Genomic DNA, 17,572 nt, shown 5'->3' with positions numbered 1-17,572 from the left:
ACCCAAAAGTGGGTCATGGAGCCATTTTCAGTAAACTGCAAATGTATGCCCGAGTAGAAAAATCACAGCAAAATGTCCATGACACATAGAAGCTCTGAGAAGACATGCATGTACATTTTATTTTAAAGATAACCAGTCAAATGTTTGTTTTCATAAGATCTCGACTTATTTGTCTCATTATCCTCAGTTCGGTTTGGATCACTCATCATACATTTAACCACTTAATTGCAAAAATTGATATAGTTTTACTTGGCAGAGAAGGCTGTGCTCTAAAGATGCTCCCTAGGTTAGTCAGCAGCATGCTTTGACATTCCAGGGAGCACATGGCAAGGAACTCCAATATCAATAGATATATTCATGACAATGTGTACTAAATACAATAAAATTAGTTTAAAGCAATTAATCCATTGTAGCATGAATCTGAATATGAGGGTGCAACAAGCTTTATGCTATAAAGGAGGAGGCTTGGGTGGAGGAGGTCAAACTTTGTCAGTAGTAGTGTGGTGCATGAGCATTAATGCATGCAGGGACTAGAGAGAAGTGTATTCTTTTTAAACACAATGCTGTGAGAGAGAGAGCTGTGATTGGCTGTGCGAGTGGTAGACGATAACTAGCATCATCTGGCTGATCACGGCTGGTATGACCACCCCTGCATAATCTAATACCAGGCTTCATATAATGAGGCTGGTCACCCATGATAATGTATCAATTTCTTGAAAACCCTCGAAACAACCAAAATTGACATGCTGGAAATGGAGTTAAATAAAACATATGCATGCATGCAATTTTTAAGAATGAATGTTTGCCTTTTTTTTTGTTCCACCTAAGGTCCAAAACAGGTATATAAAATATAGGGAATAAATGCTTTTTTCCCAGGATATTCCCAACTCTGTTTTGCATCAGTTTGGTAGAATTGCCCATATCATGTTAAACACTGGTGTCTTTACTGTGTTATACTGTAGGATAGACCCACTGTCTTCATATAAAGACACACTTTTTAGTTATTATAGTTATCAAATCCTGCTAATCCCAAATACGCTGTAGATTTAAAAAATGCCAATCAAAGGCAAACTCGAGTCTCTGAAGGCAAAAGTTAGAAAAAAAAGTTGGTCTCTTAAAGTTTCTTATCATGGTGTAGGTCCCAGTGAGGTAAAAAGGGTTTAGTGTCCATTGTAGTTGCGTTTAATTGTATTGTTCTATGGTCATCCGTGTATTTGCATAGGCTAAAGCAATAAGGCTACTTCCTCGTGTTTTTTAAATGTTGGTAAACAGTGACAGCTCATCACACATAAACGTTGGCCTGCAAAGAGCGCTTTTTTTCATTTTCATTGACAGTTGAATCTCCTTATCTCAAGCAGGCCAGCCTTTTACTCCCCAGAGTTGTGTGATAAACTTTCAAATACAGATTTCTCTTTACTGCACGCGAGATCCACTTGAGGTAAAGTTTGTCCGACAGCACGTAAAGGCGTCCGCTGCCTCGTTGAAGCCAGAGGCGAAGTTAGTGAAGGAATCCAGCCAACCATGAGCAGGCGCGAGCGAAGGCGTGTCAGCCGGGTGGGAATATGAGGCGCGAGAGGCTCAACTGTCAGTCAGAGCTGGAGGAGCGGGAGGGAAAGTAAACACGCTCGAGCCGGGCTAACTTCAGCAGCAAAACAACTGGTAACAGCTTTATCTGCTCGCGAACAACTTTACGTACGTATTCGTGTTCCCTCATGATGTTTCTCAATCTTATTTGTTTCAGATATCAGCACGGTGTGCGGCAACAGCGGACAACAGCGTGCGCGCGACATAACACGAAAAAATGTCCCAGCAGGCAGTGAATGGTGTCCCGCAGCGGGGCAAAGTGCTAACTCTGGACAGCATGAACCCCAATGTGAAGAAGGTCGAGTACGCGGTGCGAGGTCCCATAGTGCAGCGGGCGGTGCAGATAGAGAGGGAGCTGAAAGAGGTAAAGTTTGGGGCTTGGCTGCTGCACGCTCGCCTCTGAGAAATTTGATAATGCACGAGAAAAGCAGGAAAAAGACTAATTATAGGCTAGAAGTGCCGCTGTGGCAGTCAGAAAGTAGTTAAATGAAGTTATAAAACGCTGTTGTGTTTATGTAAATGACATGGTGTCACTGCTCCTATTGATAGCTGACAATTAAATGCTCCACATCACAGTTCATGATGATATATTTATTGTAGCCTGTTGAGTCAAAGTGAAGGCAGCACAGGCCTGCTGTAATGATCTGCACAGCTGTTTAAATCCCTCAACAGCTGGAATTTGAACACTTATTCTTAGAAACGATGCAGCTTAGTAGATCTTGGCAAACACAAGAAACGTTTTCTTTGTCTGTCAGTGAAATGTGTCCTTTCAGTTTCCTGGAGATATGGTTAGAAAATAAGAGCATGGAAAGAGAAGTGGCTAGTCTCAATGAATAAGACTGTTGCTTAAGAACAGGTTTTGCTGATCAGCTGAGAAAGTGCACTCAGGACATAGACAGTAGGTCAGCTTTTAAAAGTCCCTGCATGACTTACTGTATGTTCCGTTGCGTATAACCACTCATATTACATTCTGCTGTCGTAATATTGATCCACTGCTTTCCTAAGGAAGGGCAAGCAGGTTGAGCAGGACCCTTAATAGAGTTGTAATGCAACCTTGCCTGCTGTTACGTCCTCTTCACAAGCCACATAATGAGCTGGAAGGGAACTGCTCCATCCAGGTTTGAGAGCATTTCTCTCTCTGTGCTCAAGCCTGAGGTGACTGCAGAATCCAGAGAGGAGGATGTGTAAATGTTGAAGGGTTATTATGTAAGATGAGAGGGTACATTCTCTCTCCTCTTTTGTGTGTGTCTCTGGATTTGCCCACCTCCCTCCTCCCTACAGGGGAAAGAGTCCATTGGACGAAGCTGCAGCTGTGAGGCCCGGCAGTGTCAGAGGCCTTTCTCTGCAAGGAGCTTCATAACAAGCAGTCCTAGTTCTGCTGAAAGTGCTCCACTTCTTGGTAGTTCACTTGTTTTCTCTCCATGTACGCAAGGAATTCCAACATCAGACCTATTGCTCTGGGTTTGACTTGTGAACTGTGATGATTTGCAGAATGCTTTTCATTTTACTCAGCTTTACAAAGGATGAAAGTGTTAGATAAACCTTCTCTTTAGGATGCTTATTATATGTGTGTTAAGTAAACATGAGTGGCTTTTTGGTGACTTTTGAGCAAACATCAAGTGTCCTATTTCAGGTTTAGTTCCACCTGTAAAACCAACATGCCTGTGGAAATTTAAACGTAGAAGAAAACAGTCATGAAAGTGACATCCAGGAGTCCTGAGGGGTCAGCAGGGGGGGTGTAGGTCTGCTTCCTGTCAGATCTGTGACTGGAACACTTTTTACTGATGGCTCAGCAGATTTTATGCAAGTGTGTGTTTGTGGATGTGTGTGCTTGTGTGGTGATGACCCTTATAAATCCTTACACAGACATCTGGTATGACATTGTCTGCACTGCGGTGAGCTAATTCAGGCTTGGATCTCCACTGCTGGGAACCTGCATTGTCTGTGACAATGGAGAGGTGACAAACAGGGTTAACTTTTGAGTAATGTGTTTGTGTTTGTGTTTTATTCCGGCCACTATGCTTGGACACTTTGGAGCATATTTGGATGGTTTCTCTGCTCTAAATCATGCATCTGGTTAGAAATTTTATTGAGTTCGATAAATCACGTGAGCAGGAGTGGCTTTTTTTATTAGTTTGCAATGGTTGAGGCTTGGATGAATAGAATACTCTACTGTGGCTGACCTCTTTTGGAAGGACTACTGTTTCAGGCTGTTTCATAAAAATAAAAAAAAATGTATAAAGAAAGAAATGAACTTGAGAGAGTTAGTTTGAGATGCTCTTTGTTGTAGAAACCCTAAAGCTGACAACATGCAACCACATGTTTGATTTACTCTCATCATAGCAGGTCATTTTAGTTGCTTTTTTGGTTGCTTTATATAACAAGAAACCCAAGTCACAATACATAATAAATCACAGTACAGGTTCACGATATGATTTATCATGTTTTTAATGTTTATTTGAAGATACAGTATATTTTGGGTTTTTCTCCCATTATTAATAGAATAAGACACTAGATAAAATCAGAAACAGGGGGAAAGACACGTGGGAAAGGTGCCACAGGACTTGAACCCCAGATGCTTGTGTGCATGGGACACGACCAAAACACATGGCTATCTGCAACCTATTTCCAGTTTATTTGATTTAATCTATGAATAACTCTAATTTTTACCTGTATGGCTGTTCAGTTTAGAGCAGGGATTAGCAACTTTGGTTACTTAATAATCACATTAATTGTGATAAACTTTGATCCCCAATTAGTGCACTAATTTTTCAAAATTCAATTGCTTTCACTTATTTCCTTTTCAATCCATAACAAGTTCTTTTTTCCATGGTTAGTCTTCAGTTTACCCTTAGCAGGTCAGTATCCAAACTGTAAGTCCATTATTCTTAGTTTAAGAGAGAAGAAAGATCCAAAAATGACACAAACTGTTTCCAATGCAAAATAGTGGAATTTTTGAGTACCAGATAAAGGGTGTGAAATCCTGAGATTAATGGCATTCAGATATTTTAAGATTTTTTTACATCCCTAGTTTCAAGTAAAGCTGTCAAATGATTCAACATTTGAATCATGATTAATCTCGACATTTCTTTAGTTAATTGCAATTATTATCCCCTTATGGCTGCATTTTGAAATTCCACTCTTGTTGCATTCACAACAGTTTTTGTTTAATTTTGGATTTTTGTACTGTCCAGTTTGGACTGCTTTTTTTTTTTTTTTTTTTTTTTTTTTTAAGAAAATCACAACAGAATTCTGTGCTAGTATCTATTATATAAACATATACACCATTTGTTTTATGGACTCCTGGAGTTACGGCCCAAACACATGGAGTTTGTTTTGTTTTCAAACTGTTTAAAAAGAAAGTGCTTTGGTAGTTTTTGGTGATTTTATATCAGAAAACTGTCTGAAAGTGAATGCCCTTTGGTCGTCCAGTCAGGTTCTTATCATCCCCTCTGGGTTTCAGTGTCCCGGCCCGTGTAATAAGTGCCTGGTGCTGAGTGAGCAGGAGAACACGGCGCTGAGGCCCGAGGACCGTGCAGCTCCTCTGTCTCTCTCTCTCTCTCTCCTCAGAGAACAGCAGCTTCTTTGTTGCTCGGGGATGAAGACTAAAAAGGAAACGTGCTGCATCCAGTTACTCTGAGCTCAAACAAGCTTATATCTGATTTAAGACCAAACTAAGGAACCTTGTTGGACCTGATTTTGATGCCATGCAAGGTCACAGAGGAAAAATGATAATATTGCCTGAGATGAAAGGTATTATCTGTCTGATCCCTGAAAGGTCTTTTGCCTGGAATTTTATTTTGGACAACGTGCCCAATCATGTCTAGGATTGAGTTTACAGCATGACGTGAAGAAGATAAGTTTGTAGTCATTGGTGTAGTTCACCTATACTCAGGATAGGATATGTGATCATTTAAAGATAGATTTTAGATTATTGAGCAGCTCATTCTGTAGCTTTCTGGCTGTCACACTTTACAAAAAGAGACATTTTAATAACCCTAAAGCATGTTCAGACTCACACCGACACTGGAGGCGGGTTGCACCACTACAGCAGCAGACTAAACCCGTTTTTAAGACTTGGTGGGAGCCAAAGGAATCAAAGAAAGGAAGAAAAGAGAATGAGTAGAGCACTGTTGGTTTTCTTGTTGCAGTTTTGACTGGATTTGTATCTACATAATCTTCAGCAGTAAATTAAAGCACCTGTGAGGTAACCTGACACGCCAGATTGATTTGTTTCAGACATCCATCTGGAAAACCCTCGATATACAGCGTTTGGGAAAGGGCAGAGCCTTTGAAAACCTAAACCCAACCTAAAGAGTACAGAGCAGGACCAGGAACCTTTTGCTTTGAGGCAACAGCACTTAGCATTGTTGCGCTGTGCAGCCCACAACTGATACCTACCATATCAAAATACAAGACAGATTTTGGTACCTCACTACCACAGCGGAATCCCTGCAACTCCAAAGGAAGGGCACAAAATACAGCCTGAATTTCCCTCGGGATTGATAAAGTATCTGTCTACACCCGTTTCCTTTACCGAAATGTTCCATTGGCACTTTATTTCTGAATATTTATGATACTGAGACAGCTTTTACACTTTTTGTTTTCTCTTTTAAAAGTAATAATTCAGGCACTGTTTAGGAAATAGCACCTTTTAAAGGGGACATATGCAAAAATCCCTTTTTCAGGCTTTTCTAACAAAAATATGTGCCCCTGGCTTGTCCACAATACCCCCAAGTACCAGAAAAATCCATTCCCTCCCCCCTCTCTTTCTCCATCCTCCCGAAAATATGTGCTAAAACAGGCCATTCTCAGATTTTCCCCTCATGATGTCACGTGGGGAGTTAGCCCCGCCCCCAGGTTCAGTTGGCCCTCCCTGCTTGGAAGAAAATTCTGCCCTCCCCTCCTGATCTGTCTCTTAGCTGGCAGCTGAGAGGAGGATCCGGTGAGCTACACCCATCAAGCCACATCCATTTCCTTAGAGGGCAGAGTCAGACAGCTCATTAACATTTAAAGCCACAGCCATAGAAGTAGCTCGTTCTGAGCAGAGCTGAAACAGAGGGGTTTTTAGACATGCAAAAATCCAATATTGGAGTGTTTTTCATCAATAAACTTCACAGACATGGTTTGGGGACCTCTGAGACCAATATAAACTTGTCTTAAAGGTTAAAATATGCCACCTTTAAAAAGTATCAATTTAAAACAGGGAAAAAAAAACAAACAATACCCAGCCCTAATCAAGTGGCATGATTGACTGTTTCTTATATGGTTATAATCTTACTGGCCACTTTATTAGGTACACCTGTTCAACTGCTTGTTAACACAAATAGCCAATCATATGGCAGCAGCTCAATGCATTTAGGCACAAAGATGTGATTAAGACAACTTGCTGAAGTTCAAATCAAGCATCAGAATGTGGAAGAAAGGGGATTTTTTTAAAGATTGTTTTATTAGCAACTGCAAAACATACAAATAAATTCCACTGATGACATATACCATTTTTGCATGTTTGAAAATAATAACAATAATAATAAATAAATAGAATTTAATTAAGATAAATAAAAATAAATTACGAAGAATTAAGGCAGTTTTGAAGGCAAAAGGGAATCCAACCCAGTACAAGCAAGGTGTACCTAATAAAGTGGCTGGTGAGCGCATAACCCTTGAAGGTCATATACTTTTTTTTTTTTAAGATTAATTTTTAGGCTTTTTATTCCTTTGCTGACAGAGGAGGACAGTGGACAGAATTGAAACAGGGATGAGAGACCTGGGAAAAGTGCCACAGGCATGCTTACTGTGTACATGGGGTACGCCTTAAACCACTAGGCCATCTGAACCCCAGAGGTCACATACTTTAAAACAAGTTCACACCAAACACAGATCCCAAACATGTTTATGAAATTTTCTGTGTAGAAACCACTCATAAATTACATTTTGACTTGCCTACAAACCCCTCTGTTTCAGATCTGCTCAAAACAGGCTGTTCCAATGTCCGACCACATCCCCTCTTATGTTAATGGCGGTCACATAGAAATTTTTCTCCTTAGAAACCTAGAACAAAAGTTTCATTTCATTTATTTGGATCTCCATTAGCTTTGGCTAAAACCATTGCTACTCTTCCTGGAGTCCACACCCAACACAATTGTCTTGTCAGTGCAGTACACAATTAAATTTAAGTTTATTTTGGATATGTGATCTTTAATGTCTGAAACCTTGTCAGGGGGTAAGTGTCATGGAAAGTTTCTGCCTGATTTGGTCTTTTTTATTTTTACATTTGCCATGACAATGGGTTCAATGATTTATACAACACTGTTTAAGAAAGCCAGGAAAGATTTTTTAAAATTAATTCTACTTCGGCACAGGGCAAAATCTGCCAAGAGATTTGAAGTACACAGGGAGCGCCATAACTATAGCAGCTCTAAAGCTTAGATTTGGATATTCTTAGTTGAGTCAGAAATTAGGTTTCTGCTGTTCTCAAGTTAATCACTTAGTTAATAGCAGTGTTCATATTCAGTTTTAGCAAACGGTTTTGGAAATACAAACTGTTATTAATTACAATAGGATTTAATTTGCAGTTGTGTTGAATTCTCATTGAGCAGTTTTGTCCATTATTGTGAAACTGTTTAAATGTCTCCTGCATATTTTGAGATGTTAAAGTTGGAGTTCATTTTTTAATGCACAAACCATAAAAAGGTCAAAAAATGGTCCTCCAGGTCAAAACACTGAAGCTTTCTGCTCTGCCCTTGCATGAAACATCACCTCATCTAATAAACAGCAACAGGTGCAACGTGTTTTGCCCAACACACAGACTCACAGGCACCAAACCAGAGGCCCAATTAGTTCAAGAGACAAAGATGAAGGACTTTCTGATTGGATGAAGATGAAAAGTGAGCAAATGGTTTAGATGAGGACAGAAATGATGCTCGTCATGCAATTGGATTACGCCAGCAATTCTCCTCCACGTCCAGAAACAGAGGGTGGTTTGTCTCACCCGGTGGCCCGGCAGCGGCAGCAGCAGCGCCGTCATCCCTGCTCAAACCAAACAGTGCTTCCCGCTCTGCAAGCCAAAACAGACTCAGTGCCAGCCGGGGTCTTTGTGAGACAAAAGGCTGTTAATGAGAGGGGAGGCATGTGTGAGATGAATACAAGTGTCTCTGCTTTGATTTACATGCTGAGCCATCAGGTGGCAACAACAGCGCAGATGAACAGGACATGTGATGTAGCTGTTTTCCCACTCTCTGGGGGTTTTAAATTTTTAAATGGATAGTTAGAAATTTATTAAAAGTGGAATGTGATCCCAGTAAATTGCCTTTGTTTCCATTATGATTGTATTGTCTCTATGCCTCTGCTGAATACAATATATTGAAAAAGGTATGTCACCATAGGGAAGGTCATGAATGGCTTCAGTATTAATTTCAGCCTGTTTCATAACCAGTTAAACCTCCTAACATGAGCTTTAAGTTCTGTGAACCATATCTATGTATATCTTATAACTCATATGACCCTGCTTAAAGGTCCCATATTAAGAAAAAATAACTTTTCCAGGTTTTTTTTTTTAGCAAAAATATGTGCCCCTGGCCTGCCTCAGGAGAATCAGAAAAATCTGTTCCCTCCCAAGCATCTCTTCCTCCACCTTTCAGAAAATGTGTGCTGAAAATTCTGCCTTCCTCTCAGCTGGATCAGGAGAGTCACATCCACTTAGCCACATCCATTTCCTGAAGGGGGCGGAGTCAGACAGCTCAGTAACATTTAAAGACACAGACACAGAAACGACATGTTCTGAGCAGGGCTGAAACAGAGGGGGTTTTAGACATGCAAAAATCCAATACTGGGGTGTTTTTTTTCAGCAACAAACTTCTCAGGAATGTTTTGGGGACCTCTGAGACCAGTATAAACTTGTCTTAAAGGGGTAAAATATGTCCCCTTTAAAATAATCCAAACTATCTCTTTAAGATTTGGTCTGTTTCTTGACCTATATATCTCCTTTTCATGGAGCCCCAGTACGTGTCTGTACATATTCTGCTTGTTGCAGAGCTGTTATCTACATGTCAGAAAAATGCTGCTTCCATTATCTTCAGAGATATACCCTCCAATAGTTTTCTCTCTTTCTCTATCTACCAGGGTGTCAAGAAACCTTTCACAGAAGTCATCAAGGCTAACATTGGCGACGCCCATGCTATGGGACAGAAACCAATTACATTTCTAAGACAGGTAGAGCCACTTTTTTGAACATTTGCTCCAGGTTGTTTGACTGCTTTCTCCCTTTCCAGTTGATTTTCCTACATGCTGAGTTTGGCTTTTTTTTTAATCCCCTTCTCTCAGGTCTTGGCTTTGTGTTCTTACCCAGATCTCCTGGAAGACAACAAGTTTCCAGAGGATGCCAAGCAAAGAGCACGGCGAATTCTTAATGCATGCGGAGGCCACAGCATAGGTCAGACAACTCCCCCCCTCTCAACCAACCACAAGCAGTACATCCCGTCCATTCAAAACACATACGTCACCAGCATCCGCCTCCATTTGTCTGCTCATTAATAATTGATCTGGATAGTTGGCGCACTATCTAAACGGGACATCAACTAATCAATGCAGCATGTTGAATCAAAGTTCATTTTTGTGTGTTAAAGGGGCCTACAGTGCAAGCCAGGGCATCGAGTGCATCCGTCAGGATGTGGCACGCTACATTGAGAAGAGAGATGGTGGGATTCCCTCCAATCCTGACAACATCTACCTCTCTACTGGGGCCAGTGATGCCATTGTGGTACGAGTCATACTGTCATTATCTGCCAAAAAGTGCAGACAAAGTGAAAACGAAGTGTCCAAAAACTGCTCTGCAAGCTAATGTTTACCCTTCCTTAGCAAATGACCTACTGTCGGTATCAATGGTCAGTGAATCTCCTTTGTTTAGCTTCTGTTAATTATATACTTATCTGCACTTTGTACATGTGTGCTTTTACTCCACCCAGAGACCTTTGTCTCCATCAGATCAGCTTTCTCCTGATTTATGTAATCTAATCAGGCTACTGGATGGCCTTAAGATACACTGAACTACTGCACTACGTGATATTTGCTGGGACATTTTTAGCCCAGTCAAATGGTTTGCTCTGCTGTTATAAAGTCAATCCGTTCTGCACTCTGTGGGCATCTTTCAATGTTACAGTTTCAGCAATTTGTTACACTGAATTATCTAACAGACTGACTGCAGGAAAAAGTAAACCAGAATGGCTGAACTGTAATTTTGTTGTTAATGCTAACCATTTATGTCATACCTAGCATATGCACCTGATTATGTGGTGGAGCTAACAACCTTGATTTGGCCCATTAATTCTTTATTTTGAAAATATTTATACAATAAAAGTACTTCTACTAATAGTAATTTTCCCTGGCATGCAGAAGTGGATTGCAAATGATTTTTTTAGCATTACTTTTAAATTTTTCACATGAAATAAGCAAAGAAAGTGCAGAACAAATACAAGGACATGTAAATCTTACCCCTCAACTCGCACAGAGACCTGTCTGCTGATAGCAAAAGGTCTGGAGATAAAAAAGAGGCATTTTGGAGATTCAGTCTGAATAAAAACTTGTCAAAGCTGTATTATTTTTAACTACTTCCTCTCTAAGTTTACAGAAGTGCATTGTTTTTTTCCTTTTTTTAGATACTTGATACTATTTGTATTGCCTTGCTTATTTCTCCTCAGCACTTGCAAGCTCATGCACCAAAAAACACCCTATTTTTAAAAATGTAATGCAGCTAGCTGCTCTATATACCTCAGTAACGGGTCATCCAGTGTTTTACTCCTAAAGTCTGAAATCTCTCACCCCCCACCCCCCACCCCCCTTCTGCTACTCCTTCTGAATCCTGATCCCAGACCATGCTGAAGTTGCTGGTGCGCGGCGAGGGTCGTGACCGTACAGGAGTGATGATATCCATCCCACAGTATCCTCTGTACTCTGCAGCTGTGGCAGACCTTGGCGCCGTGCAGGTCAGCTACTACCTGGATGAGGACAAGTGCTGGAGTCTGGATGTGGCTGAGCTCAGGAGAGCTCTCAATGAAGCCAGGCAGCACTGCAATCCCCGAGTCCTCTGTATTATCAACCCTGGAAACCCTACTGGTGTGTTTCTTTTGGCCCTGGCAGTGCTGTGATTGCTATTTTTTTAATATATCAGCATGTGCATACATGACTTACATCCTCTGTTTGTCATGTGGGACAGGTCAGGTCCAGAGCAGACAGTGCATTGAAGATGTGATCCGATTTGCCAAAGAAGAGCATCTCTTCCTTATGGCAGACGAGGTAATACACCAAAGTCTAAACTCTCTGTCCTCTTCAGTGTTTTTACATCTTTGTCATCTTGGTTTATCTCTCTACTCTTAATGTCTTGCTGTCCTTAGCCATGCTTGGATTCTATTTTTTGCCCTTTTTCCATTATATTTAAATCACTTTGTAAACTCTTCTTTTAAAATGCTATCAGACTGTGTATTAAAATGGGACATATTATGCAAAATACACTTTCTAGGCTTTTCTAACAAAAATATGTGCCCCTTGTCTGTCCACAATCCCCTCAAGTACCAGAAAAATCCTTTACCTCCCCTCCTCTCTTTCTCCGGCTTTCAGTGAATGTGTGCTGAAACAAGCCGTTCTCAGATTTTCCACTTTGGACTTTACGATCTGAGAACGAATCCTGTTTTTGATGTGATTGTTTGATTTTGACTGCAGAATCAGAGGTTTTATGAAAATGCTTGAAAATTGAGATTTGTGTTCAATGTTTTGAAAAAAGGGAGGAAAAGTTTGAGAAATATGTCCATGGCATCAAGTGTGCAGTTCCACCAGCCAGGGGGAGCACAGGGGGGCATAGATGCACTGACATCAGCCTGTGCTTATCTTGGCTCAGGATATGTTGGCTTCACTTTTGTGCAACAGAAGCAGGCAGGGACTTACTGTCTATTCCGTAGAGTCAGCCAATGCTGTTTAAATTAAATAATTTAGAGTGTCTTTAGAAAGCTAATACTCTGAAGTTTCTTCTGAAGCGGCCAGACTCACTGTAGCTGTGACTAGTATTGAGTAATACAACAAAAAAACAGAATATTTTTTTCCCCGTCTGAATTTGTGTTGTGAAACAGATGCTTGTAAATGACTGCAGCTGGGAGGTTTTAGCTGTAAAACTCAGCTGGACTAAAGCATGAAGCTTCGATCAATAAACAGAAAATGAGGATTTTAGGCCTGTTTTTATGAGGAAAAGTCCCGGAGTTTCAAACTGGAGGCTCATAAAAGAACCCTTAGTTACCATAACAATAAACACACTCCTGAAATAAAAAGGTTGCTACTCCTGAATGCTTCAGTGTACAGACATCATCTTGGTCTCTATGGAAAGGTCAAACTTAGGGGAATCTTGTTCACTGTAGAATCACTATCAGTGTTACTGGCACAGAAACAGAGGAATTAATGCAATCAAGAGCATTTTTGACACTTTTTGCTCTTTTTCTCTTTCGTAGGTCTACCAGGATAATGTGTACGCAGAGGGCTGCAAGTTTCACTCTTTTAAGAAGGTGTTATTTGAGATGGGACCGGAGTATTCCAGCACAGTGGAGATGGCTTCCTTTCACTCCACCTCCAAGTGCTACATGGGAGAGTGAGTAGCTTCTATGCTCAGATAACCCTTGGAGTTGTTGCCCTCTGCAAACTAAGTTCTTGTGATGATGTGTACTTCCCCTTTTTTTAGTTAAGCCTTAGTCTTTGACTCCCTCCTCGCCTTGTTTGCTCTGTTAGGTGTGGATTCCGCGGCGGATACATGGAGGTGATTAATATGGACCCGGAAGTGAAGGCCCAGCTCACCAAACTGGTGTCAGTGCGTCTGTGCCCCCCGGTCCCTGGTCAGGCTCTCCTGGACCTGGTGGTCAACCCTCCTCTGCCTGACGAGCCCTCCTACACCACATTTATGAAGGTCTGAAACACACATCCTGGTAATACTGGGAGTGTACGCAAACACAGTTTACTTATGTAAATAGCACATTGTGTAATCTAGGACATAAAGCCTGGATTGAGCTTGCTGAAGTCCTCACATGGTTTTTGGGAATAATCAGCTTTGGATCGTGTACTGAGGGTGTTTGGTTGTGTCTGTAAAAATATAAAGTAGTATGAAAGAGATTTACAGATAGGATAACATGCAGTTGTTGTACATGAAACGTGTTGATTTAGGTCACTGTTAAGGAGATGCTTTGTGCCTCTAGCATGACTGTCTTCAGCTGCAAACAGATTGTAGTTTAGGCACAAATATGTTTCAAAAGCTGCCTAACCAGCCCAACAAGATTTGATTACAGCCCTTAGAACTCGCGTATCTCCAGAAATATTCAGTAGCAATGACTCTGGGTATGGTTTCAAATACTAGCCCTAACAAGAACTGCTGTTCTTAGCTTCTTACTTCCTTTTAATCATATTTTATATACAGTTTCTTGATTTTAATCCTTATCCACTTATCATAAAATATATATGTGCCCTCCACCACCACCCCACCACGATGCATAAGTTGCAGTTTGTTTAAATGCAGAATTATGACCTAATGAGATATAAGAGTTATTGAAAAGTGGCACCATCAAATGAATGGGAGTGAATTTTCAATTGTGTATGTATGTGTGTGATGGTGGCGGCTGCAGTAAAGAAATGTGTGTTTGGTAGATTATTTCTTTGTTGTACCAATGCTTCTTGGCCATTAATCTTATCCTGTTGGAAAGCCTGTTTATTTAGCTTTTAAATGGAGCCACATTTGTAAGGAACATGCATTTGTGCGATGAGCAGCAGAGCTGAGTAAGCGGGTTGCACCCATGAAAAACTTGCCAAACAGCCAGTGTGGTTGTGTTGTTCACTCTGGTACCAACAGCACACCCAAGCTGATCCCAAAAGTGTTCAATGGGGTTGAGGTCAGGACTGCTGGCAGGACATTCCATCCTCTCTACCCCCAAATTCTGGAGGTATTCTCTGATAAAACTGGCAAACATTGTTATAGTGGAGGATAGAGTTTGGTCCCAGACTGTGGAGATATGGGATTGCCACTGGTTACGGAATCTCATCTCAATATCTCTCTGCATTGAGATTCCCTCCAATGTTGACAAGCCTTGTTTTCCAGTGAGGGAGATGCCGCCCCACACCATCACACTGCCTGCACCAAAATATGTTACTCTATTGGTGCAGCAGTCAGCGTAGCGTTCTCCGTGTCCTCTGCACGCTTTGACCCTATGAGTCAACTGCTGTATCCAGGATCTGGACTCATCTCTGAACATAACAGGAGCCAATCAGGTACCCAATTGTCAGCACCTGGGGGTTCCAGAAGCTCAAAATGAGTCAGCGAAATAAGCGGTTAGGTATTGGCAGAGAAGAACAAATGCATGTTCCTTACAAATTTGGCCCCATTTAAAAGGGAAATAAACAGGCTTTCCAACGGTATAGGATTTAATAGAAGCATTGTTTCATAGAAATAATCTACCAAACACAAGTATCCTTACTTTTTAGGCTAAGTTTATATAAAGTTGTTTTGAGAGGCATCTTTACCTTCACTGAAACGAGGGCATAAAGGCGTTTTAGCTTTGTTGCAGGTGTATTGACAGACGGAGTGGCTCGGCATGATTGAAAAAGGGTGCAGTGCTTCTGTTGGCAACAAGGAGGCAGCAAAAAACTAATATATAAGATCGGTTCAAAGTCAGGATCCTCCTCATACTATTTACTCCAGATGCAGAAGCTTTGTAAAAGCAGAATAAAATTCCAGAATATGAAGTCTTTATATCACAGCCTTATAGGATGCATTATATGATTATTTATATTCATATAATTGTACAATTATGTCTGTAAAATTCTTTCTTTAAACTCACTTTAACTGGCATTCTTTATCACCTTTGGTTTTATTTTAAGATCCAATTCCTTTTTTCTTTTTAGCTGCTTACAGTCTAGTAATTATTGCCCTTCTTCATTGGTTTTATGTATTTAAATATCTATTTTCAGTTTTAGCTGTATTTTTTTATTTCTCATGATTTGAGGTATTCTTCTGTTTATCTTTTTATTGTTTTTGTTTCTCTTGTTCTTTATGATTTTTTCAACTTATACCGCTCTGTTGCCATAATTGCTTTTAAGACCTGTCTATTATTTCTTATGGATTTTATTCTTTTTTGCATAGATTACTGCTGACCTCTGCTATGCCTGACTGTTAAAGAGCTTTTTTATTTGCATGAGTTTCTGATTTTTCTCTGCTCCTTTTAAACACATTTTTAAAGCTGCTAGGTAAATTGAGTTAATATAAAACTATTTGTTGAGATAAATGTTAAAACAACTATGGAAAACTGATAAAAGGGGAAACTTTGAAAAATGTGCTAAAATAAGCACTGATAGCTGTTGACAACTGCCTTGTAATAATATTTTGCATTTATAAATTGTGTGATGTTTTGACCCTGACAGCTTCACTCTGCTTCCCCTTCAGGAGCGGACAGCAGTGTTAGCAGCTTTAGCAGAGAAGGCCCAGCTTACAGAGCAGATCTTCAACACGGTACCCGGCATCACCTGCAACCCTGTGCAAGGGGCCATGTACACCTTCCCCCGCATCACTCTACCTCAAAAGGCCATCGACAAGGCAAAGGTCTGCATTAATCTATCCTACATACCGTTGACCCAGATTTACTCCACTGTGAGGAAAATGCATACCAATGTGTGTTAACTTTGCAGGAGGATGGTGTCATCCCAGACATGTTTTACTGTATGAGGCTGCTGGAGGAGGAGGGAATCTGCCTGGTGCCAGGAAGCGGCTTTGGCCAGCGAGAGGGAACCTTTCACTTTAGGTCAGTGCAGCTAAAATGATAACTCTTCGTATTAGATTTGTCACGATATATAAATATATATCACCCATTATTCAGAACTTGTGAAAAAAGTAAACATCTTTAAACTGTCTAAAGTGACCAAATACAACATTTCCACTGCATTTGGAGAAATCAGGAAATATACAAGGGCTAACTTTGATTTCTCATTCATGAACTCTTCTCCTGAGCACCTGTCTTACGAAATAGATATAGATTTAAAAGCATCAGCACAATTGATTTTTGAAAATAACAGAGTACTGAAATTTTGACAAGCTTCCTCTGCCTTTTTTTTTGTTTCATGCTTTAACTGTTGTGTCTTTTTGTCCAGGATGACCATCCTGCCTCCCACAGAGAAGCTGAAGGTTGTCCTGCAGAAAATCAGTGATTTCCACCAGCGGTTTACTAAAGAGTTTTCGTAACAATCTCTCGACTACAGCTCAAGAACCGTCTCATTCAGTGCCAGCATCTCCCAGTGCCTTAAAGTGAGGGAGGTGACATCTAAATATCATCTTCTCCACTATAAAAATATCTCTTTTTAAAACTCACACGACATTTTCCCGTTTAACAACAGGCATGTCAGATTTCTCACTTGTGTACATATGGCATGTAAAGATGATGGACTTTGGTATGTGATGCACTTTCCCAAACTCTTGAAAGGCCATGTTTTAATATTCATAGAGATTATATAGCGCTCATTGTATGTAGTAATAGGATTATAGATGCTGCTACAGGAACATCGACTCTCCTGCCAGGACTTAGAGCCAGACTAGTGATGACTACTTGATAAACTTGACATGCTGTAAAAGGAAATTGTATTACTAATGTTTAAATTGTTCTGAAATGTGATTAAACTCTTGAATTTCTAAAGTTTGGTTCTAGAGTGTCAGCTTTGTGGCTGAGCTGTAAATTAAGTTTTAAAGATTTATCAGTGTATTTTTATATAAATGAAAGACATATGTATTAATATTACTTTAGATTATGATGATGAGTACTTTAAATGATGCATGATGAGCATTTATATTAATAGAAATCAGATTATATTGATGCATGTTTGATAATAATGCAACAGAAATAAACACCAAATACTGGGTAAGTTTTTGTTACCCGACATTGCAGGCAAACTCCTGCATGTTTGAATTGCACTTTTACTTCAGCAA

At 40.3% G+C, this 17,572-nt stretch overlaps 1 protein-coding gene across 1 annotated transcript; it reads left to right on the top strand.

Moving 5' to 3' along the window:
- The first annotated feature begins 1,569 nt into the window (after nucleotides 1–1,569).
- Nucleotides 1,570–17,282, top strand: si:ch211-217a12.1 (alanine aminotransferase 2-like). Its single transcript, XM_041814617.1, has 12 exons — nucleotides 1,570–1,659; nucleotides 1,742–1,948; nucleotides 9,706–9,795; nucleotides 9,907–10,015; nucleotides 10,209–10,342; nucleotides 11,451–11,694; nucleotides 11,795–11,874; nucleotides 13,074–13,210; nucleotides 13,348–13,522; nucleotides 16,043–16,198; nucleotides 16,285–16,397; nucleotides 16,744–17,282. The coding sequence occupies exons 2-12, from the start codon at nucleotides 1,802–1,804 to the stop codon at nucleotides 16,832–16,834; spliced, it is 1,476 nt and encodes a 491-aa protein (XP_041670551.1). The 5' UTR covers nucleotides 1,570–1,659; nucleotides 1,742–1,801; the 3' UTR covers nucleotides 16,835–17,282.
- Nucleotides 17,283–17,572: the final 290 nt, after the last annotated feature.

This window comes from Cheilinus undulatus, linkage group 19 (genome assembly GCF_018320785.1).
Source record: "Cheilinus undulatus linkage group 19, ASM1832078v1, whole genome shotgun sequence".
Classification (NCBI taxonomy): Eukaryota; Metazoa; Chordata; class Actinopteri; order Labriformes; family Labridae; genus Cheilinus; species Cheilinus undulatus.
Note: the sequence above shows the minus strand (reverse complement) of the source record. Positions and strands in the feature narration are given on the sequence as shown.

What these genes read in the sequence shown, in the direction of transcription:
- si:ch211-217a12.1 (XM_041814617.1), top strand. Translation starts at nt 1,802, where the DNA reads ATGTCCCAGCAGGCAGTGAATGGTGTCCCGCAGCGGGGCAAAGTGCTA. An exon ending in GGGCCAGTGATGCCATTGTG is followed by an intron (nt 10,343 to 11,450) that starts GTACGAGTCATA and finishes TCCTGATCCCAG; the next exon opens with ACCATGCTGAAGTTGCTGGT. An exon ending in CCTACACCACATTTATGAAG is followed by an intron (nt 13,523 to 16,042) that starts GTCTGAAACACA and finishes CTTCCCCTTCAG; the next exon opens with GAGCGGACAGCAGTGTTAGC.